Below are 22624 nucleotides of genomic sequence, written 5' to 3'. Positions count from 1 at the left end.
TGCGGGGCTCTTTGGCACAGTGGTTCAGGGTAAAAGGTCCAGGTGTGGCCACCTGCAATGCTCTTCAATTGCCCATGCTGTTTGGGATGAGATGAGATGAGAGAGCCGTGGTATTAAACTTGCTCAATGCTCCTCGCATCTCAGTGGTTACTTTTCACATGCATTTCACCATGGAATTTTAATGAACACAATGTGCACTTCATAAAGAGACATTAACCTGTTTTCTCAGGAAAATCAAAATTGCTCCTAAACTTATATAAATGCACCAACCCGCAAGTACGGAGGGGGGTTGCTCAGCCGCTGCCCGCGGGGTCCCGCTTGGCAGAGAAGGTTAATCCCTGGCTCACCTTGCTGTTGAGTGTCTCTGGCTGACTCATGGCCATGCACTGGCAGGATGCAGATGCGACGGATCCACTGTCATTAATGCACATCAGCGCTGGTAGGTGCTGAGGGTGAGTTAGTCAAAGACATTGGAGGGAAAAGGTGCCCACCCCATTCACTGAGTCACTCCGAAGCGCCATGGGGAGATGGGGGGTGAGCAGGGCCATGCCCTTGGCGAGGGTTTTCTCCACGCGCTGGTGACACTGGAGGAACTGGGGAGGGCTCCTGCCCACCCGCTGCCCTGCTCCCCCGTCAGTAAGGGCTGCAGTTGTGCTATGACATCTAAAACTCCCTTCAGTTTTTTAAATGACATTTGTAAGCTGGTGTTTGACTGCATTTTGTGTTAGTGGTTGAAGAGAGGGTTTCACGTCCCTTCCTAAGGGTCCATGGGTGGGTTTGCTTTGGCTGACACTTCAGGCTCAGCACCCGAGGTTTTCCATAGCTTTTCTCTGGGGTGAGGCACCCCGGGAACGCATCCATCGCCGCTCGCTCTACACAATCCCACCCCCGCGGGCTGTAATGAGCTGTGGCTCACTTTAGGGGGACCGCAGCAGCGGGCATCTCGAGATAACGTCTTTGATTAAGAAGACACCTGCTGTGATAAAGAATGTCAGTGCCAGGGTGACAACTGGTGTCTTCTCCCTTGGCTCGTGCGTGCTGACAGCTCTGCGGCGGCTCCGGGGAGGACAGGTTCTGCAGCCTGTGCCGAGGAGGAGCAGCGGGCTGCATCATCGCACAGCAGATCTGTTACACAACCCCCAGCGTAAAACACTGCTTGTGTCATGGACCAGTGAGTCGGCCCTGGGGACCTGGGGCTGCTTTCCAAAATTTTCTTGTTTTTACATTTGTATTATCTTTTAACCATCTACTTGCAGCAGGTATTTAACAGTATCTTCAAAATGAAGAGTTCAGGCTAGGGTATGCTTTGTGCTTTAAAGTGTCCCATGTCATTTGGAGTGATGCTGTTGGAGGCAGAAACGCATCAAGTCCTCACCATCCCTGCCTGGATCAGGGGCACACTGCGTGGCTAGCAGCATGCCTCTCTGCCTGGCCACTGGCTTTCCGTGGTAGAGCTGTTGAGCGATGGCTTCGCTTGACTGGTCTAGTCCCTTGCTTGTCCGAGGAAGGGAGGGATGCAGAGCAGCTGGCAGAAACAAAAGTCTGCTCACTGTGCAGTCTCTGGAGAAACACGAGGACAAGGTGGGGTTTCTACATGTGTATTAGCTCACACTCCACAGCCAGAGCAGAGCCAGCTGCCTTCAGCAGGACCAGAAAACCCGTCCCGTTGCCCTTAGCAGCTCTGCATCTGGGCCAGCGCCGGCAAAAGGGCCAGATTGTAATTGAGTCGCTTTTATGGCAACTTGATGTTTTGCATTTGTTTGCACATCGTTTGTAATCAGGCTCCCAGAGGCGGGTTTCCCACCCTCACTGCGCGCCGCGCCGTGGCAGGCAGCCTCAGCAGCAGGGCTGATTTGCCATCATCTAACCACCGTCTCAGTTCCAAGGGTTTACAAGGATGTTAGTGCTACAAGTGCTGCGATCCGGTCCTCCATCCCACCTTTCCCCATTGCTTTGGCTGTGCCCTTGCTGATGCCCCCCCTGCACCGGGGCTGCTGCCACCCCAGGGCTTGCTTGCTTGCCTGAAGGAGAAGACACGGAAAGATCTTCTCACAGCAGGATTTTGCTCCCTTTTGAGGCATGTGGTGGGACACCTGGGCTTTGCTCACCTCCCTAACCCTTGCAAAAATCACTTGCACGCTGGGTGAAGTGATTGCATTTGACAACAGGCTTGAAAATACCAGGGTTTTTCATAGTCATCATGGGGAGAGGCAGGAGGAATGACTGCGACTGCTGGACGGGTGATATTGCATGATGATTTCCTCAGATATTGCCTGTTTCTTATCTCCTGACACCACAATCTATAGACAGACCTGGCACTGTCAGGCTGCAGAGGATGGCTTAGCCGTTCCCACGTCAGGTTGTTAGGAACTGTGTTGTTGTATTGTGCAAACAGAGTCATAAAGAAATGATAAGGCAGGTGAGGGAAGGCAGAGGGCCGGCGGGGGAGCAGGAGCAGCATCTCCTTGCCATCCCACCACCCTCACTGGGGCCTTTGGGCATTTGCTTTTTGCCAGGCGGTTTGTACTGAAGGAGGAGAATTGGGCTGGGACAGGAGCCTGGGGGTGGGCACAGGGCACGCGGGGGGGATGTGCGACCCCCCCGGCCTTTCTGAGGGCAGCTGGGAGCCTGCGGGGGTGTGGGCATTGCCATACACCCCGTGGGACTCGGGCAGTGGAAAGCAGTGACAAAAGGCAGCATTTGAGGGTGACATTTGTGTTTGTGCCTCTTGAACGCATGCATTTCCAATTTTGCTGGTGATTTGGTAATTGTCCCCTAATTATACCTTTACTCTCAGTGCGTGCCTGGAATTACAAGGGGAGGGGGAAGCAACCCCCAAAGAGGCTACCAACAAGCAACTACCCTTTTAAATTACTCCTGATTTTAACTTATTAAAATCAGCATTGGCTTATGCTGCCGGCACCTGCATTGAGGCGCTGACGTCCTGCAGAACTGCCCTGGCCCCAGAGCTGGAGAGACTGGGCTCCCTCCTGACAAGGGAGCAAAAACCCCTTGGGACCAGCCCGTCCAATGCTTGGCTTGATGTTAAAAACCAACTTACAGTTATTTTTTGCAGCTGTCAGAGTGCTTTGATGCATCAGCCTTATCAATTGCATCACACGACGTCATCGCATGAGCAATTGCAAGGGGCTGCGAGAGTCACCGGCTGCCTTGCCTCTGGGCTGCCTCCTGCCCAACCCTGACCCCAGGGCTGCTTGCCTGGCTGGGAAAGGTCACTGTCACTTCACGGGACAGACTGCGATCTCACGCTGACTTTCCCGGCCGTCCTGAGCCCACGGCAGCTCTGGCTTTGCCTTACCAGCCAGCCCAGGCAGTCGTTTCTGCCAGGCTGCACAGCATCTTTGCCAAATCCTCCATTTGCCTTTACAGCCTTGCTCAGCTGAGCAACCTTATCAGGGTGCAGCAGCTGCACCGCGCGGCTTCACCGGCGATGCTGCCACAGAGCGGGCTGGGGGAACAGGGACCCCGCGAGGCAGCAGAGCCGGGTCCCCTCCGGACGGGGACCTGCTGCCCACCCCCACCAGCCGGTGGCCTGGCAGCAGACTGCCGTGCCGATGGTGTCCGGGAAGCCTCTCGCAGCCCCGGGGCTCCTTCTCTCCGTGCCAGGAGAATCTCTTGTTCCTCAGCATGCTTTAGCCAGGGATGAAAGTGGTTTCTATGCGTTAGTCTTTGGCCTTCCATCCAACATGAAAAGCTGAAGGATGAGAAGAGTGATTGTGCCTTTCGTGGGAAGGAGGAAAGCAGCAGCCCGGGCTGTGGGACCTTGTAGCTGGGGGAGAAGCGGGAACCGGGTCTTCTGTGTCTGTCAGTGAGCAGCCCAAGTGCTGTCAGCAAGGGCGCAGGGGTGGCCATGAGGCCAGGGGCAGGTGGAGTGAGTATTTTAAATAATTTTAAATAATAATAATATTTTTAAATAATATCTACTCTGCATACTGCTGCAACCAGCCCTGATTCCCACTGCTGCTGCGGGAGGCCCGGGAGCTGCCGCAGCCCTCCAGCCTTGGCCGGCAGCCGGAGGAGGGCAGGTCCCCACTCCCAGCTGGGACCACCAGCTCATCCCCTCAGGGCAGAGGCACCCCCTTGGCTGAGATTCTGTGCATGCCTATAGACGTGTGCCGTATGGCTTTCCTGTTCGTCCTAGCTCGCTCACGGCTGAGGTGAGAGACAGACATGTCAGCGCCTCCGCCCGTGAGCCGCGCTCCCGCGGCACAGCCCGTCTGCAGGCAGTGAGCGCTCGGCCTGGGGAGCGAGTGGCGCGGGGTGCACGGGGCTGCTGCAGCGCAATGGCCCCCAGCACCAGCCCAGCACTGGGTACGTGTGAGCTGCGCTCCATCACCTGCGGGTCAGCACAAGCGCAGCACGTGTGAAGCGGCAGCAGCTCGGTGCGTGTGCTGGGTGTCATGCCTGGGATGCTCGCTGCACGATCTTGGAAGCAGCCCTTGTGTCTGAAGGGCTGCTCAGGATCCACAAGTTCACATGTTTAGAAATTATTTGTATTGTTCATTTGGATATATCTCCCCCCAGGATGAGAAGTCTTCCAGAAAATAGAAGCAGAACATCCCATTGGCATCCAGACTCTGTTCCTCGGGGTCTGGGTTTTGTTGTAATCAGCCCCGCTCACAGCACAAGCTCTGGCAGTGCTTTTGGCCAGCTGGGCGGCAGCACTGTCACCTCCCGCGCAGAGCCTATTTCCAGGGCTGTGCCGAGGGCTGTGAAATCCCAGGCTGTGCACAGCTCCAGCTGAGCACCCAAAAATGAGCAGACGCTTGCGATCTGCATCTCTCCAGTCCTTCACTCCCCATCTGTAAATTGGGGATAACATCACCTGCCCCGGCTCAGTGCAGGAGCCAGAGGAGCCTCTGAGACACTTGGGCGCTGCCAGAGCCAAACGGGGAGCCCGTGGAGGGGCAATAGTTCCTTCCTGGCAGCTGGGAAGGTGGATGAGGCTGGGGGCCACACACTGAGCAGCGAGGGCAGATAACAAACACAGATCCAGCAGAAAGCAAAGTGCCCTGAGGGAGCTGATGGAGGTGGGAGCAGGCGAGTGATGGGAAGTGATAACGCAGCAAATACTGGTAACCCAACATACACAGCGCCTGGCCCCAGACTGTGCAGACCCCAGCCCCACTGCCTTGCCCTCACTGCAGCTTTCATCAGCTCCTTTAGCCAAAACTGCTGGTGCATCATCAAGAGCGAGGCTGGTGTGTGCTGAGTGTTAACCAGGCTGGAGATGCTGGGCTGCAGCTGGGACTGACCCATTAAAAGGGCTGTTGTGGGGCACCACTTTCCCTGCAGGGATGTGCAGTGTGGGCTGAGCAGTGCTGAGGGCGAAGCAACGGACCCTGGGCACAAGCCTGAGCTGAAAATGGGGGAACTGAACCCCTGGAGGCAGCCCTGGTAAGTGCTGGGTGGCAGGACTGGAGGGCTGGTGCCACCGGGCTGGTGCCGCCGGGCTGTGCCGGTGTGGCAGCTGTGTCCCAGGAGGTTTTCTGCGTGCCCGGGGCTGGCAGGGATAACCCCTCCACTTGCCGTGCTGTGGGGCACAGCCCTGCTGTCCTCAAAGCTGATGGCAAAGTATCACCTGGCTTCCACAGCAGCAGAACGGGCTCTTCTGTGTAATTTAATGCAAAGTAGGAAGAAGATGGAAAGCATGGACACGAGCTGTGAGGCTGTCTGCTTGCCCATCCATCTCAGGGTCTTTTATGTTTTATTTCTCTCCCCCCTCAGCCCTCTCTTTGGTGGCTGCTGCCTCCTGGAAGGGCAGAGCCACGGGGGGGCTGGGGTTGTTTCAAAGCCCCAGAGTTGTTCTAGCAAAGTGCTTTTTGTGGTTTGAGTCACATTTGGGAAGCTGGGGGAAGGCAAGGCTGGTTTATGGCCAGGGTAATGGTGTGAGTGGCTCGAGGACCCGCAGGGCAGTTGGCCCAGGTCTGACGTGTGTGAAAGCAGAGCAGGTTCGTAGCCAGGAACGTGGTCCCATTCCCTGCCCCAAGGGTGGCCAGACACGGAGCCTGCGGTGCCAGGGCTGCGGCGTGGGCAGGGGAAGGGAGAGCCTGGGACAGAGGAGTCCTGCACGCTGCCTGGGGGTGGGAGGGTGCTCAAAGGGCCCGGGGAAGCTTGTTGCAATGTGTTGGGGTCTCTCGGTGCTGTGAAATCCCAAAGCGATGGATGGTGGAGAGGACACACCATCCTCCTTGCCACTGTCCCCAGGCAGGGGGCACACTGCCAGTTGGCACTGTGGAGGAGTTCCCCATGGCAGAGCCCTCCCAAAGGCAGCGGGGCAGGGCGCTGCACGATGGAAATTGCTCTGAATTTCTGGAAAACTTACTAGGGCATAGGTGAAAAGCTTTTATTTCTTGGAGGGGGAAGGCAAGATTGGCATCACTCCCTCGTTCATCAACAAGGTCCTCTCCTAATGCTCAGTCTGTAGGATAGTCCCTTTTTGTTCTCCCAAAAAAGCCAAGAGTGAAACTATGGTGCTACTCTTGAATATCACTTTTCCCCATCTGGGGCGTTGGAACTGGCTTCCTGGGGCTCTCTTCCCCTCCTGCAGATGGTGAGGAGGCGGCTTCGCGTCCCAGCAGGCAGCAAGCTAAATTGGTTGGCACTGGATGTGCTCTGGTACCTGTGATAGTGAGTGGGGCTGAGCTGGACCTTGACCCCGGGTTACACCAAGTGCAGCGAGCCCGGTGCCAGTGGGGTGAGGGGAAGTGGGGAGCCTGTGGTGGCAGGTTGCCAGCACCCCCAACTCCTGCACCAGCAAACATGCAGCACGATGCCCACTGAATTCCCTGAAATAAATAGGCTTTGATGGATTGAGTTCCTTTTAGCGCATCAGCTGTAAACTTCAAATATTTATATCGTTAGGGAGATGTGACAGAAGTATATATATGTATATATATAAAACAGGCAGGTGCTTGAGTGGCAGTCACGTATTTGAAGTTCAAATACTTACCTTCAAATCAATGCTATAAAAGAGGAAGAAAAAAAATAAATTTAATATCACTTTTGCAAGGAAAACAACCTGCCGAGCCTCCTCCCAGGCTAAATGTGCTTTAAAGATTGACTGTGCAGCTGTAAAAACTATTGATGAACTGTAAACATGAAAAGATCGCCTTGCTCGTGGCCTGTCAAAAGCATTAGGTTGGAAATGCTCTGTGCTCTGCTCCAGCATGACTCACCGAGTCCTCAGCAAATGTGTTTATTTGTAAAGATCCTTCTTTCAGAAATAGTGACCTTTTTAATGCCTCGTTCAGTGAGCCTGGAAATTTGAAATTGCCTTTTGGCAACTTGCTAGTCTTGCTGAAGCTCTGACAGTGCTTTCCATGGTGATTTACATATTTTTAGCCTTGATATTCTGCACTGTGGGGCTCCTTTGGAAAATGATTTGCTTTTCACAGCCCTCAATGCAGTTCAGCATCTGCAGCGCTGGGCTGAGATCAGGCTGCACAGAGGGCACGGAGCCGCTCGCTCGTCGGTCGGGCTCCTTACAGCGCCTTCTGAGCCTTCTGCCTTTTCTTACCCTCCGTGGTTTTATTAACATCCTTCTTGCAAAATGGACCGTGGTATTGGTCACAAATTTGAGCAGCTGCTTCACCTTGAAATAGGGAATAAAACTTTGTTATTCCAGGCTGCCGTGCATCAAAGCAGCAGGTTAGCTCCTTTGCCCATCATGCTTCTCATCACCCACTCGCCTGCCCCAGCCCCGCGCTGTGCTCACCAGCACGAAGCCCCCGTTACCGGCACAAAGCCCCCGTTGCAGTCCGCTGTCAGTTGCACCAAAGCAAATTTGGTGACCAGTGATCTCATAGTTCTGTGTCTGTGGCCTGTCTCCTGGTTCCTGGTCCCCGCTTGTGCCATCAGATGCCAGCCCGAGTGCCCGGGGCCGTGGTGCGAAGGTGGCGGCACCGCTCTGCGGGTCCAGGGCGTGCTGCAGCCCGGGGAGGGCAAGCGGCTGCATCCCATCCCTGCCGCGGAGCAGCTCCATCCTCACCCTTCTGGGGAACTTCCCAGCGAGGCATTAAGCACCGCTGCTAATTGCTCAGTCGGCTCCTTCAGCATGTCTCTTTAAGTGCTGGGATGTGAATGTGCTGAATATGAAATGTCGCAGTTGTAATAACAGTTATTTAACATTTCTCAGTCCTGTGACTAACGCTTCTGCCATTTGTGTTTGGTAACGGGCGAGAGCATTGCTCCTTTCTGTTGTTGTTGTTCATCCTAATGCATCGGGGAAAGATGTTTTGATGGTTTTTCTGTTTGTTTGCGTCCTTTATCGGTGCTCTACAATTTCGAGTTGCTGATTTATATTCAGAGTTATGAATATCTCCTTTCTTCTTTCTGTTGGGCATGTTTTTATTTTTATAGCTGTTTACATATTAGCCAGGCAGTTTAAAAATCTGATGCAAACTCCTGTCGCCATTATGAGTTTTGGGGTAAAACACTCTTAAATCATTCTCTATTCACAGTTATGCTTTTATGCTTAAATCCATTCTCCTAACTGATTTGGCTTATAATTGTTTTCTGCTCTGTGAATTGACCTTCTGAAGCACTAAGAATATGTGCTAGTGCCTTGGACTTGCCTCTGTTTGCCTGTAAGAAGCGTAATCAAGTCATGATTGCTTGGACTTGAGCAGCAACTAGTTTTTAATTCTGTGATCCATTCCCCTTCAGCTGTCAACACAGAGTCTAAAATAGCACTCCCCTGTGCGAGATGCCATGCTTCAGAGCTATGAAATTGTCATTTATAGGTTTTTAGAAATTCAGAGGACATTTTAATACTGGCGAAGTGAAACCTCCAACTTCCCATCATAATGCAGCTTTCTCCCTTATTTATCATACACGGGTGCTCCAGCAGCCTCTGGGATGGTCTGACCCCTGGCACAGCTCGGGGTTTGAAGCAGACACCAGAGCACCCCGTACCTATAGATTATCTTTGTCTGAACTACCGGCAACTTGTTTAACCAGAGGATCCTGGGGTTTTCCACTCTTGACCCTTGTTTTTCCCACCTGGTCCCTTCTGGGCCGGTTTTACCACCAGTTTCCAGGGTTCTGGCCATGTCTCTCTGTAGGGCTCAAACACCACATGGGTCAAACTCACTCCAATAAACGAGCGAGTCCGGATCCTTCTGTTAATTATCCCAGCTCACCGCTGGGACATGCAGGCAACTGAGGGGCTGCCTTTTGCTTTCTTGGTGTGTTCTGTTCTCACCATCTTGATGGTGTGCTGGAGGAGAGCTCGGTTGTCCCCTGGTTCCTCCCTCCTCTTTTTCTGCTGGTTTAATGCCTCTCCATCACCGGCTGCTGCGATGACCAGTGACCTCCAGCTCCAGCCTCCTCAGGGTGGGTTCGGGAGCTTCTGCTGTTCGTAGCAGCAGTGCAGCTGCGTGTGAGTCCCTGCTGCAAGTTTGCTGACACAAAGCCTGGCACTGGAGGCTGAAGATGGACCATGTTGATGGGGAGCTTCAGTTATCCCACAGGCTGCAGAAACAGCGCCCTGAGAAGTGACATAGAAATGGAGGTGGTGCACACTGTGAATGATGCTTTTTGGAGGGGCTGGTCAGTCTGGTAAGGGACTTGATTTAACCTCGGGGACGTGGGATGCAGGACGATTTGGTGATCAGAGTGGCCTGATGAGGTACGATGGCTGCAAACGTGATGTAGCTAGTCTGGAGAGACACCAGCAGTGAAGAAGACAAAAAAATACTGTTATAGTGAAAGATCAAAGGAGAGAAAAAGGCATCATTTGATGTATAGAAGTTGTGTCCAGAAAGAGAAACAGAAAAAGGCACGTATTTCAACAAGTTAAATGAGGAGCTGTTTTAAGGCAGGCAGAAGTGTTTGTGAAGGACAACTTGCTGAAGGCATAAAAAGCAATAATAAAATCTTTACTCTCAAACATGTCCCTGGCCGCTGTAAGGCAGGTGTCTGGCAGGTGGCTGTGGCTCGGGGAGCATTGGCTCCCTGCGGGGAAATGGGGGGATTTCTTCCCGTGGCAGCGGCTGCAGCCCTCTGGGCAGGGCAGGGCTCTGGGCAGTGGCAGGAAAAGCCGGGTTTGGGAGGGAGGTGGGATGGGAGCGGGTCCCCAGGGCTCTCCCCAGGGCGAGCGCACCATGCCTCCGGACAGGTGTGTGAAACTGGAGTTTGACAGTGGGGTGAAGCTGGGGGCTGGACATGCCCGCTGAGCTCTGGTTGGGGGGTGCCAGCGCCCCCCTCCCCCCCGCCATGCTCTGCCCATGGCTGAGGGTAATGTGGCCAATGGCATTTGCATCCTTCTGTCCTTGTCTGCAGCCCACGGGGGGAAACAGTAACCTGGGGAAACATGAAGAGACCCCTGCGGAGAGCTTTCGGCTGCACCAGTTCTCAGCAGTGATGGGAGGGGGGGAGGGGGGCTAATACGACCCTCCCTTCCCCCAGCGGGCACGGGGCTGCCCCCCTGCGGGGTGGATCCGCTTTCCCAATCCTGGTAGTGAAAAGCCTCGGGATCTAGGAATCTCGTGGGACTGAGCTGGCCACCCCTATTACTGATAGCCAAAGGTGAAGCTGGAAGGCAAACCCTTCCCAGAAACTCATCGGTTAATCCCAGTGAATCAAAAATGTTCGTTAAAGGGAGAGTGGGATCCTGCCCTGATGGCATCTACGCGGGGGGGATCCCGGTGCCTCTGGCACAGGGATGCTCAGCCCGGGCCCGGGCTCCCACTCCTGACCTGTCTCTTACCATCAGTGTCTCCAAACAGGCAAACAAACAAGAGATTATTATTTTTTCTAATTACTAGAATTGTATTAATTTAAACGGATAAACTCAATCAGTGAAGCTCATTAATTTCTAGCACATGGCTTATTTATGCTGATTCTGGCTGCTCCAGCACTCATTTCACTATCATAGGAATGTCAATTACCTTTTAAAATAAAAATCAATGTTTATTCACTGTTAAAGATAAAACATGAAGTGGTTTCCTTAGACGTGTTGATGAGCACTGTCCTCCCCAGCCCGGGCCGAGGGCTCCCAGCGTTGGCAGCCAGCTTGCCCGTTGCTGTTGGCATGCCATGGAGGGGCCAGCAGTACATTGTACGCTGTGCTCACCCTGACCACAGCACCCAGTGCCTTCCCACCCCGTCCTGGCCGGGAAAGCCTGGCATCTTCCTGGGAGACAGGTTTGCAGTGGGGCATTTCCCTGCCATGAGCACTCTGCCAGTGTGGAAGGATGGAGGGAGGAAGGAAACCCAGGGGAGCGTGGGGGGAGACCCTGGAAGGAGCTCCAGTGCATTACCTGATTACTTTTATAATTGAGAAAAACAAAGCTAAACCCTTGAAGCAGAGCGCTAGAGATTACCCATCATTTTCAAACTTTTTTTCCTCTATTATTCAGAATTGTTTTGCTTTTCTGAACTGCCTTGTGTAGGTTGCGACAACCCCACAGATTCCAGAATGGGAGATGATGAGTCACTGTCAAAATGTAGATTTTTTTTTTTTTTCCTTTTAGCAATGCTGAGGGAGTAAAGTCTCTCTGACACACACCGATCACTGGCACCTCGCAGGCTAAAACTGGCAGAAGCTCCCAGTCCACCCATGGGTGTGAGCGCCTGGGCTGCACCCACGGCTGCCCTGGTGTGTCCCCCGTGGGGATGCCCATCACGGGCAGCGTGGAGCTGGGTGCTGCTCCCCAAACCCGCCGAGCTGTCGGGGATGTGCGGGAGGCTCAGTCCTTGTGCCGCTGTGCGTGTGTTGAAGCGTGTGCTCGTGCTGGCCTCGGCGTCCAGCCGGCACCGGCACCACAGAGCCCACCTCTGCCACCTCCTCCCTGTTGTGCTCGTTCCATTTGACTTGGGTTTTTTCCACTGATGGTTTTTTTTTTTTTTTTTTACAACAGGAAAAAAGTCCTTCAGAAAAGGCATGTCTGTGTAGGTGACTCTGCTCAGACACAAACCACCACCGCAGAGAGGGGGAGTGAGTGTGAAGTAGAGATAGAGCCAGATTACGCTGGTACCCCAGTGGGAAGCTGGTGTGGGGCTGCTGGGGTGCTGGGGATGTGCTGGGAGGATAACTTGGTCTCGGGGAGGAGGATTTGTCCCACTGGCAGGTGGTGGGGAGCCCAGCACCCACCCCGAGGAGACTGCTGCTGCCTAGAGACACTAACACAGAGCAGGGGACTTTTTTTAAGTGAATGTGTGGATTTTGCCTTAATTGAGCTGCTCTCCAGTGGAGTTTAAGCAAACAGATGTATGTGTGAAGTGCTGACAGCTCATGGTCTGAGGGACTTGATGGTGCAGACAGGTCCCTCACGACTCCTCAGGGTTTCCCTGGCTCTGGGAGGTGAGGAGACCCCCTCCTCGGGCTGCGGGCATCCTCAGCTCCAGCAGCTCTTCCAGCTGAGTTGCTCTGAGCCGTGGGTCCGGCGTGTCGGTGGCTGTCCCACCGGCCCTCCCTGATGCTTTCTGAGCTGCTTGTGTTGTCTTTGAAACCAGGCTGTGTTGAAGACTTGGTGATGTGGGAGGTGACCAAGATGCTGGGGGTGGCCAGGACCCCTGGAGCCCTTCCCCGGCACACGGGACGGAGCTGCTCAGCACCAGCTGAGCCAAGCCCTGGGCGCTGGACGCTGGGGGATGGCCAGGTCTAATGCGAACCTGAAACCCTGGAGCTTTGCAGTCTCGCACCAGGGACCTTATGCAAAGAGCCTCAGGGTGCCTCGCAGAGCGTGAAGCTGGGGAAGGGAAGGCATACCGATGAATTTCTTTCCATCTCTCCAAGCATCTGGGAGGTGGGTGGGAGGTAAAAAAAGATGAGCCCTGAAGTTTTTAATTCCTTGGAGATATTTAGGTATCTTGCTCTTGTTACTCAAGAGAGTGCAGAGCCTGAGCATCTGAGGATGTGCCGCAGGCTCGTACCCCAGTGCTTGCCAGCTAAGCTTGGAGCTCTGGTTCTCCAAGGAATATTAGTTTTCAGATAACTTAAACCATAATGACCCCACCACTTCCTCCAAAGGGATTTGGCATCGCGAGGTGCCTTTAGGAAAGTCATTACGCAAACCACAACTCGGGAAATAACTCACTTGAATTTATCAGGAGGTGCGGAGAGCTGAGGGCTGAAATGAGACCCTGCCCCAGGACTTCTGCTGAGCCAGCCAGCGTGAGGGGAGAGACGAATTTTGCTCTCATTTAAGAACAGTGTTAGCTCATCTTCCCCAGCTGAGACTTAGTTTGCACACTGAGCAGTAACAACCAGAATAGTCCCTGGAAAACTGTTCCACTGGATGAAAAGTAATGAGATTTTAAAACCATAACTAGAGCTCTTTAGTCTTCTGGCTCTGTGGGTTGGGATCAATATTCTTAGCCATATTTCCACTATCATGAGACTTGTACTTCCCTTGCAATCCCCTCCCTGCTCCCCCCCATCCCTCCCTGGGGAAAAGGACTTTGAGAGGAAAAAGACCTGAGATCAAATCAATTAATTGCCTTTGCATTCTCCAATAAACGCAGTGCAGAGTGTACGTACATTGAAATGCGTATGAACTAAAGCAGCAGCAACAAGACCTTGCTGAAATGAAGTGTTACCCTGTGTAAGGCAGCCCTTGTCCGGGGGAGAAGGGGGGACTTGCAGAGGGCAGGCGTTAGTCGTGTTATTTAATGCGCAGCTCAGGAATGCTCTGATCTGGTGGGGGTGAGAGGGATCGAAGAATCATACGGAGCGCAGGATGAAAAACAGCCCTGCGGGAAGGGAAGGGAAGAGATGCCTTTACAAAACCAGTGAATGCAAAATGTGCTATATGAGTTCATCTCTTCCAAATTAAATCCACTGTCACCTAAAAGGCAGGGCTTGCTGCAGCAAGCCTGAAGCCATGGGGCAGGGACACCCTGCAGGCACTGCATGGCTAATGGCCCCGCTGCCGCTTACAGTGCTTACACGTGGAAAATGCCCTGAAAGATCTGCCAGCTGGCGAGGGCTTCCCTCGCCTGGGGATGCTGGGGGTGCCCCTGGATTAAAGTGGGACCATTAAACTGAGAGCTTAAACCAAAGCTCACTGAGACCGGTGCAAGGTGCAGATGGGTGCTGCTCTGCTGCTGGCCAAGGGTTTGCCGGGGCTGCCTCCGCAGCTGCGGGAGTGGCAGGAGCTGCTCGGTGCTCAGCGACGTGGCGGAGGTTTTAACCCAACCTGGGCAAGGAGCACGGTGCTGCGCTGCACACCATGTGTTTGAAGGACTCGTGTGTCCTGGCTGGCCGGTCCCGCATGCCATGAGCCCCCTGCAGCTGGGGGCATGGCTCAGCCCTGGCGCTCTGCATCCCGCCTGTTGATGCTACTGCTCTGTTGGCTGACTTATTCAAAGCGCCAGCCCTCCAGAGCCATGTCTCTCTTCCCCGGGCATGGCCGCAGCGTTTTCCACTGCTAGTGGCTCTGCACTGCCCTGGGGCTGGCAGCAGCGTTGGCCGTGGGAAAGCAGTGTGTTGTGCAGCTGCGGATGCTCCTCTAGGGAAGAAAGAAGGAAAGTGAAATGGAAGGGCCGGGATGGAAGGGCCGGGTAATGTGACAAAGGATTATCTTGCAGGCTTTGCAGCTGGCACTTGACCAGCTGCTTCAGACCGTTGTTTCTGTGGCTTCTTGCCGGTGCCTGTTGGCTGGGCACTGTCCCTGCCGGTTTGTGCATCGGGGGGAGCCCAGAGTGTGCGCTGGCGTGGGGAGACTGAGTGCGCTGGCAGCCGTGCGTTCTCAAGCAGGACCCTGCTGGAGGAGGGGGTGGGCAGGCCTGGTGCCTCAGTACAGAAAAAGGCGGAGGAAGAAGCTGTCCTGTGCCAGGGGGGGTGAGCAGAGGCAGCGCCGGCTGACCAGGGCTCCCCCGCACAGCTCTGCTTCCCAGCCGGGAGGCTCTGGAGTGGGGCTGCACGAGCTGCTGTGAGCAGAGCTGGCTGCTGCCGTGCTGGGCTCCGGGCAGGGAAGTGCAGTGATAAGCCAAGTTGGCTAATCAAGATTCACACTAATAGGGAGAGAAAATTACCCAGATCTACCACAGAGACAGCTGAGCGGGGAATGAATAACCGCAGCAGCACACTGCCTTTGCTGATGCTCTCCTGGCCGGCAGATGAATTAAACCCAAGGTGATGTGACTCATGCACGCGGTGCAGAGTCACGTTGCAGCCATGGGTATCAGCTGGGGAAATTACTCTCGAGCAGCTGGGATGTGGCAAAACCAGCAGCCACCAGCAGCCCCCAGCAGCCCGGCGTGCTCCCTGCTGGCAGGAGGTCTCCTTCCTCCTCTGAAGGGAGAGGAGCCCGACCACTGGCAGCAAAGCAATTGGTGACCTGGGAGGAGGCAGCAGACTCCCAGCAATACGGCACGAGCTGCACTGGGTGCTGGTGCTTCCCACGTGGCTGGATGCTGGCAAGGGGCACGGTGCTGCCCAGGCGAGGCGCTGGCAGGGGCTGCGGCTGTGAGTGCCCGGAGCAAGCAGCTGAGCCTGCACCCGACTCAGGACAGCATCCCAGTGAGTCCCACGCTGGCCAGTCCTCCCCACACAGCCAGCCCCAGCACCCAGCAAGGCTCGAGCCCCAGGAGCAGGGGGCATCCCGTGCCTGAGCTCGCAGCCACGGCCTCAGTTCTGGCAGGGGGCAGGGGTGGCCAGGGAGCAGGTCCAGCATTACCTCTGCCTTGAGTCCTTGCTAAGAAAACTTGGGCAGAGGAAGGAGCTCGAGAGCCTGAGGACACCGACAAACCCTGCTGCCTCTGTGCCCATGATGTTGTAATGGCACCCTTACCAGGGCCCAGTTGCAAAGCTGGGAGAGGAAAGCCCAGAGTTGCATCTGCCGTCACCAGGGGATGGGGACCAGGCGGCTGAGGATGTGCTGGCTGCTCCAGGGCGATGAGCCCCCAGCCAGGGCCAGGAGCGGCCACCCCATCCTTTCCTGGAGCCCTTTCCAGCTGCACCTCCCCAGGGCAGGGCTTCATCCTCAGGGAGTGTTTTTTGGGGTCGCAGGGGGCTTCTTGTGATTTAAGCCCTGTTGTGGTATTTGTTTGGAGGCTGGGAAGTTGTGTGTCAGGTGACTCAGCGGTTGCCATGGCAATGAGCATCGGTTAATGAACAGAGGGAGTAAAGGAGCCAAAATAAATGTCAGGGTGTGAAATAGATGCTGTGGAGCTGGGCAGCGCAGGCAGGCAGCAGGGCTGCCCCCGACCCGTGGGGTGGCGGTGGTGCTGCCTTGCCTGTCCCTGCTCGGGCTGGGGCTCCCTTTGCCTTGCGGGGGGCAGGTTTTGTTAAACCCCTGCACATTGCAGGGTGAAGGGCTGGCGAGCAGGGAGCATGGTGAGCCCCGGCTGTGCTGCCTCTCAACGTGCAGCCCCCAGCCCCGCCAGGGCATGTGTGCGTTGTCCTTGTCCCCTGGCACCAGGCAGCCGGAGCTTGGTGTTGGGTCCTGCAGCAGCAACGCTCAGCAAAGGTTTTGCCCCTGCCCTGAGAAAGTCACTTTAGTTTTTATTTTTTAATTTCCCCTCCCATTTCTATTGCAAAGGAGGCATTTGGGTGGGACAGGCAGGGCTGGGGGAAGAGAGGGGTTACAGGTGCCCGTGGGGCAGCACAGATGTGTGTGGTCTTGGCAGCAGGAGGGGGGGGATGAGTTTTGCACGCTGAGTGAGCAACGTGCCTGTGGAGCAGCAGGTGTTTACACCCAAACAGGGTATCCCCTGCGCTTCCAGGTGCCTCCTGCTCCATGGCTTGCCCTCCTCCCTCACACACAGATTTACCTTAGACATTGGTATGCCAGAAGTGAGGCCCCTGGGGGTCCTGGCTCATCCAGCTGTTGCTCAGGGCAGGGGGGTGCTGGTCCCCCCAGCCCAGCACTGGGTTTTGGTGGGGGCTCAGCAGCACACAGAGCCTCTGAGAACTTCAAAGAGATTGAGCCCAAGGAAATTAGTGTTCTCATCTGCATGCTGTGCAGATGGGCTGACTCAGCCTCTAAATTCCTTTCCCACGTGGCACCAAGGGAAAGTTTCCTCTCACTAATCAGATAAGGAACTGGCCCTGAGACCCTGCCTAGGAGGCTGCTGGGAGGGAGATGCTCCTGCACTGGCCAGTGTCAGTGCTTCTGGAGAAGCTTTTGCAAAGTCCCACACGCTGCATGGGTGTCCCTTGCTGACAGCAGCTTTGCAGCCATTAAAAGCCGGAGAGGGCAGGGCTGTCCCACTGGTGCAGGTGGGCGCTCGGAGGCAGAGCGAGGGACTGAGGTGGGCAGCGACCGGCTGGGAACAGAGACCTCAGTGGTGGCCCGGGAGTGGCAGCACTGGGTGAGACTGGAGAGTTGTCCAGGGGGACCAGGCACACGCCAGCTTTGCACATCCTTCTGGGTCCGTCAGGGTGCAGGGTGTTTTGGGGTGCTGCAACTTAGCGCAGTCCTACCTGGTAGCATGTGCCTGCTGGCTGGAGAGCAGAGGGACAAATGTAGGGGACGGCTCTGGGATGCTTGAGGCAGGGCCCTGACAGGCTCAGGGAGAAGGTCAGAGAAGGCAGGTAGAAACCCAAAAGGTGAGAGGAGGAGGAGGAGGATGGGGGCTGTGCTGTACAGCTGCTGTCCTCACCATGCCCAGTGCCTTCCCAGCCCCATGTGTGGCACCCATTTTCAGCCTCTCCATCACCTGCAGTTCCCAAAGCAACGGGAGCAGGCAGTTCTCTCTTGGATGCCGTGTCTCCCTCTTGGATGACAGCTTGCCACCTCCTGAGCTTCATCTCCAGGCTTTAATTGATGCCTGTCACAATGCTCAGCTCCCCCGAGTGCATAGCCAGAGTGCAGCCTGATAGTGTGCCACTGTGCGGGATGCCAAGGGGGACACCGTGCGCGTTGCCTTCTCTTGCCTGGAGCCCTGTCTCCTGGTGACACATCCTTTCTGATCCTCTTGGAGAGAGGACAGAGCCAGTGTGACCTGACTGCGAGCTCCAGCACTGGTGTTGTGAGGGGGCTGCCCTGGCTCTAGGGAGACGCTGCAGGAATTCCTCCCACCTCGCTTGCTGCTCCAGAGAAGACACGCTCTGTGCCTCAGTTTCCCCATTTATAACATCAAGGACAGCATTAGTTGGCACCGCAGAGGAAGCATCGTGCATACTCTTGCATTCGTGTTTGCTGCTTGCTTTGGACAAGACAGCTCTGAATCCTGCAGGCAGAAGCAGCTGCTGCTGCCCCAGGCCCCGAGGAGCCGTGTTCCCATCCAGCACCGTGGCACGAGCCGAGCTCTGAGCCATCCAGCAGATATCGAGTGCAGCGCTCGGTGACTTGGCGGGCTGCCATGAGGAGCAGGCTCGCAGCGTCCGCAGGAGGTGATGGGCTGCATCCATCACAACAAATCTATAAGCGCAACTGGGCATAGCCAGGATTTTTTTTATTATTTTTTAATGCCTTTAATTTCTTTCTGCCTCTCCATCAGTAGCATGCGGACCAGGCTGCTGGGGCGGGTGGATGGATGAGCAGGAGAGGCGAGAGCCTGTTCACAGCCTGTCCTTCCCCCAGGCTGTCCCATAAACATGTCTGAGCCATAAGGCTCTCCCCCACTGTGGACATGGCTGCGCTGCCCTGTTCTGCCCCACGTCCACGCCCTGCAGCACGTAACAGTCCTCAGTACATCACCTGCCTGAGCCTGACTCGTCCTTGGCTTTTTCCTCTCGTGGCACAACTGCACAGCTTTGGCACAGGAGAGAGTGCAGTGAGGAGAAAGCCAAAGCAAACAGGCAGGCGATTAAAGGTGAAATGCGTTTGTTTTGCTTCAGAGGCAGGAGTGGTGTTGGGGGGAAGCCACAGAAAAAGAGCCTTTTTTTCCCCAAATGCTAAGTGGGAGGCCAGCAGATGCCAGAGCATCTGCCTCTTTCCCCAGGCCTTCCAGGTGGCATTGCCAGTACCCGCCGCGGTGGGGCTGCTCCCCACTCCCTATCATGCCGTGGAGACCCCCGTGCCGGTGGGGGAAGGCGGCAGGCACGGAGTGGCTGGGGGCTCCCGGCAGGACTGTGCAGTGGGGCAGGTGGCCCACCTGCCCTTGCCGAGCTCGGCTGTGATGCCCACCCGCGGCACTGGGTGCTTCTCCACAGTCGTGCCTGGGTGCCCACCTATGTGTGCACGCTGCGGGGGACGCCTGAGAGCAGAGCGGGGCGCGGGCGGCTCATGGGGAGGACTCTGGCCTCTGCCCCAGGCACGGAGCAGGGCTGTGAGGTGGCAGGAAAGGGTAAGCAAGCTCGGAACTTTTTATAGTCATTTAAATGAACTCATCTGTGCCTCCAAAAAAATCGCATCTCGGAAGTTAAGCTGTGGGCCAGATGTTACTTCAGGAGATGTGCTGAGGATCCTTCTCTGCGCGGCAGCCTGTGCCCTGCGTTTGTAGGTCAGCAGTGAATCAGTGCTCTTCTGCACAGCTGAGGGGCTGGGGCAGGGGAGCTGAACTGGGGGTACTGGACTGGTGTCTCAGTGCTGTGCAGACCCGGGGTGGGGGCTCTGCTGAAGCCACCACTGAGCCCAGTACCACTGTCATCCCCCGCAGCAGGAACATGGTGTGGATGTGGATGACCTGACGTCCCAGCAGAAGCCCTGGGCTGCAGTCGCGGAGCGTTTTCCCTGGTGCATCCGAATAAGGTGTTGCTGGGACCTGAAGGCCGGGAGGTTTATTTACAGCTGCATTGATTCTCTGTCAAAACTGATGACCAGGGTTTGCCTGGGTGGGTGGGTGCTGGGCGCTCCTGAGCCCCTGCCCTGCTTCTCCTCCCCTTCGCTGGAGAGAGCAGGGGCCAGGCGAGCCTTGCTGTGCCCACGGGTGCACCCAAGGGGGAGGCTCAGCCACAGCCGTGCAGAGGCGATGTGGTGCTGAGCAGTGCTGAGCTGCCGGCAGGTCCTGGCAGCACCGTGTGGATGCAGAGTGGGGTGGGAGCTGCGCCGTGGAGAGGCTCTGCCCATGGCTGCCGTGGGGTTCTGGGGGGAGCAGGGCAGCTTGGGCATCTCCCCCCAGCTCAGCAGTGGTGTTAATGACAGGGCTTAGGTAGAGAGAGAAATGTGCAGCCTCACCAGAGGCCGCCAGCAGTGCTTGGAGGGTGCAGGAGCAGCCAGGGACTAAACTGTCCCCGGGGAGCAAGGGCAGCATTTGGGTTGCTGGCAGCCCCAAGCCGAGCGCTGCCCACGTGGCTCCTGGGTGGCTGCCGCGCCGGCCCCGTGCAGCACACCCAGCAGCGCTCCTGCCAGCGTGGAGGTTTCTTCCTTCTGCAGAGGTCTCAAGGTTTCCTGGCTTGTGTCTCCCCAGGAACGTTCCGAGGAGTGTGCAAGAAAATCGACCACTTCCCTGAGGATGCAGATTACGAGCAAGACACGGCCGAGTATCTCCTCCGTGAGTCTCCTTTCCCATGGTGCGGTGGAGCTGTGCCCGCATCCTGGGGACCCCCTTGCCCTGCGCTGGCACCCACCTCCCCATCTCCCAGAGCTGCACCCAGCAAGTCCCCCACACCTGCTGGCAGGAGGCTGTTGGGTCACAGCCCCCAGCTCCCCGCTCAGCAGCACTGACCCTCCAGGTTACCCGAGCGTGGCCACGTCACGCCGCAGTAGCAGTGTTAATGGCACATTTGTCTGGCACTTGCTGTCCCCGCAGCTGGTCCCAGCAGCTGCTGCACAGCCTGAGTTTGTCAGGGTGCAAGAGCCGCCGGGGAGTGGGACCCCGCAGGTCCGTGGTGCAGCAGCACAGGGATGCTGTGCTTCTGCTGGTCTCCCTGTTCCCCAAGTCTCCGCAGCCAGGCTGGATTTGCTGTCACTCACCAGGAGAGCACAATGAGCATCTGTTGCGCGCTCTGCCAGCAGCAGCCAAGTGCAGGGAGACAGAGTGAAAATAGGGCTGGCGGCTCTCCTGGGAAGAGCATGGTCTCCTGTGGTGGGGGCCAGCAGGGCCTCGGGGCAGAACCCGTGAGGTTTTTACCCCCATCCATGAGCGAGCGCTGCGGCACCGAGGTGCAGCTCGTCAGAGGCTGGACACAAATGACGTGCACCCTGCCATGCAAAGCAACATGGATGTGCGCTGCCCCACACGTCAGCAAACACACGCATGTGTGACAGACTGCAAGGCGTGCACGGCAAAGGGTTCATTTGAACAGCTAAATTTCTGAGCAAGTAAGAACATGAGGCGGCAGGGGCACATGGCAGCCTCGGAGGTGTTGGCATCTCTGGGCAATCTCTGAGCTGCTGGGGCTGGGGGGAGTCCCCGGGGGCAAAGTGACCCCCAGCACCCATCGCCCCGTGCTCAGCCCCAACCCCAGCACCGGGCAGCAGCCCCTGCCTGACGCAGCTGCTGCTCCTTCTTGCTCTGAACTCCCGTTTCCTAACTCTGCAGGGAGCCGTCAGCTCTGCTCACCCGTCTAAGAGGGGAACGTGTTTAATGGAATTGGTTTGCAATTTTAGTAGATTAGCATTTAAAGTTCTTCTCCCACCCCCTCCCACATTTAAAATGAAAAGACTTTTTTAAAGTCCCCAGAATGGCATTTTAATGGGGCTTCTCTGTATTTCTGTGCTTTTTATAAAGGCCCTAAGAGAGAGGATGAGAGCCCAAACCAAGGCACAGTGTATTTTGGGTGCAGCAGGTAGTGATTTGCTGCATTAATTACACTTCACTGTCATTTTGGAAGCTGAACTTCTGAAAGGCCATGTAGAAAGACCCTTCTGGGTGTAGTGCTCGGCTGGTGACACCTGAGCATGCAGAGACGGGCACTGCCCAAGCTAATCCCGCTGGGGATGGAGCCCAGCGCTGGGGCCATGGCGTCGCACATGGTGGGCTCTGGCTCGTGGGCATTGTGTGCATTTTGATAATGTGCCTCCCCTACAGCAGGAAACAACTTTTTATTGAGCTTGAGGTGTGTTTGCTTGTGAATTCTTGTCTTGCAAAGCAGCCACAGTAGTCTGGGAGCCCAAGGGACAGGATCCTGATCCTCGTGATTGGCAGTGTTGTTCCTCGCCAGCCCGGTGAGATCTGGGGGGTTCTGTAATCCCAGGCTCCAGAGTCACATCTGTAGCCAAAACCTGTGGGTGGTGTGTTTGGTAATGGGAAGGTAAATTGCTAGTGCTGACTGTGTGACAAGACTGGAAGAAATAATTCCTTGAAATAACCTAGAAGAAAAAAAATAAATTTGAGGTTTAAGCTGTTTTTTTGACGGGAAGACCTGAACCACAGGGTTTGCAGGGCTGATGCTGGGCTCCAGAGCAAGCTCAGGGACAAGCAGGGGATCCATAGTGGGGACCGGTGCTGGGTCTCCCCCATCCCTCGTGGCAGCAACCAAGCATGGCATTGCAACAATCCTTTCCGAGCATTGGCATTGGGGCGAGGAGGTGCTGGCAGCCCCGCTGCCGGAGCGGTGCTGGGGACTGACCGTGCCTTTCTCCCTGTCCTGCAGGTGCGGTGAGAGCATCCAGCATCTTCCCCATCCTCAGCGTGGGTCTGCTGTTCTTCGGGGGCCTGTGCGTGGCAGCCAGCGAGTTCTACAAGAGCAAACACAACGTCATCCTCAGCGCCGGCATCTTCTTCGTCTCTGCAGGTAGGTGCTGCCCAGCGGGGCTGGGAGCGGGGCAGCTCTCCCGGAGTGCTGGAGGCTGGGAGGACACAGGGTTGCTGGAGACGGGTTGTG

General features: G+C 56.0%; 2 protein-coding genes across 2 annotated transcripts in view; both read left to right on the top strand.

Annotated features, from left to right (window-relative positions):
• Positions 1 to 22624, top strand: part of CACNG3 (calcium voltage-gated channel auxiliary subunit gamma 3) — a 51194-nt gene that overhangs the window by 7729 nt on the left and 20841 nt on the right. The window contains exons 2-3 of the mRNA XM_080384436.1: positions 20266 to 20349; positions 22394 to 22534. Of these exons, the coding sequence (XP_080240562.1) occupies positions 20266 to 20349; positions 22394 to 22534 (225 nt within the window). The remainder of the gene's footprint in view (positions 1 to 20265; positions 20350 to 22393; positions 22535 to 22624) is intronic.
• The window catches only part of RBBP6 (RB binding protein 6, ubiquitin ligase), an 87892-nt gene continuing 72421 nt past the window's right edge, over positions 7154 to 22624 (top strand). The window contains exon 1 of the mRNA XM_080384409.1: positions 7154 to 7157. The gene's annotated coding sequence lies outside the window, so the exon portion shown is untranslated. The remainder of the gene's footprint in view (positions 7158 to 22624) is intronic.

This window comes from Falco punctatus (genome assembly GCF_963210335.1).
Source record: "Falco punctatus genome assembly, chromosome: 4".
NCBI classification, from domain to species: Eukaryota; Metazoa; Chordata; class Aves; order Falconiformes; family Falconidae; genus Falco; species Falco punctatus.
This window is presented reverse-complemented; position numbering and strand designations above follow the sequence as displayed.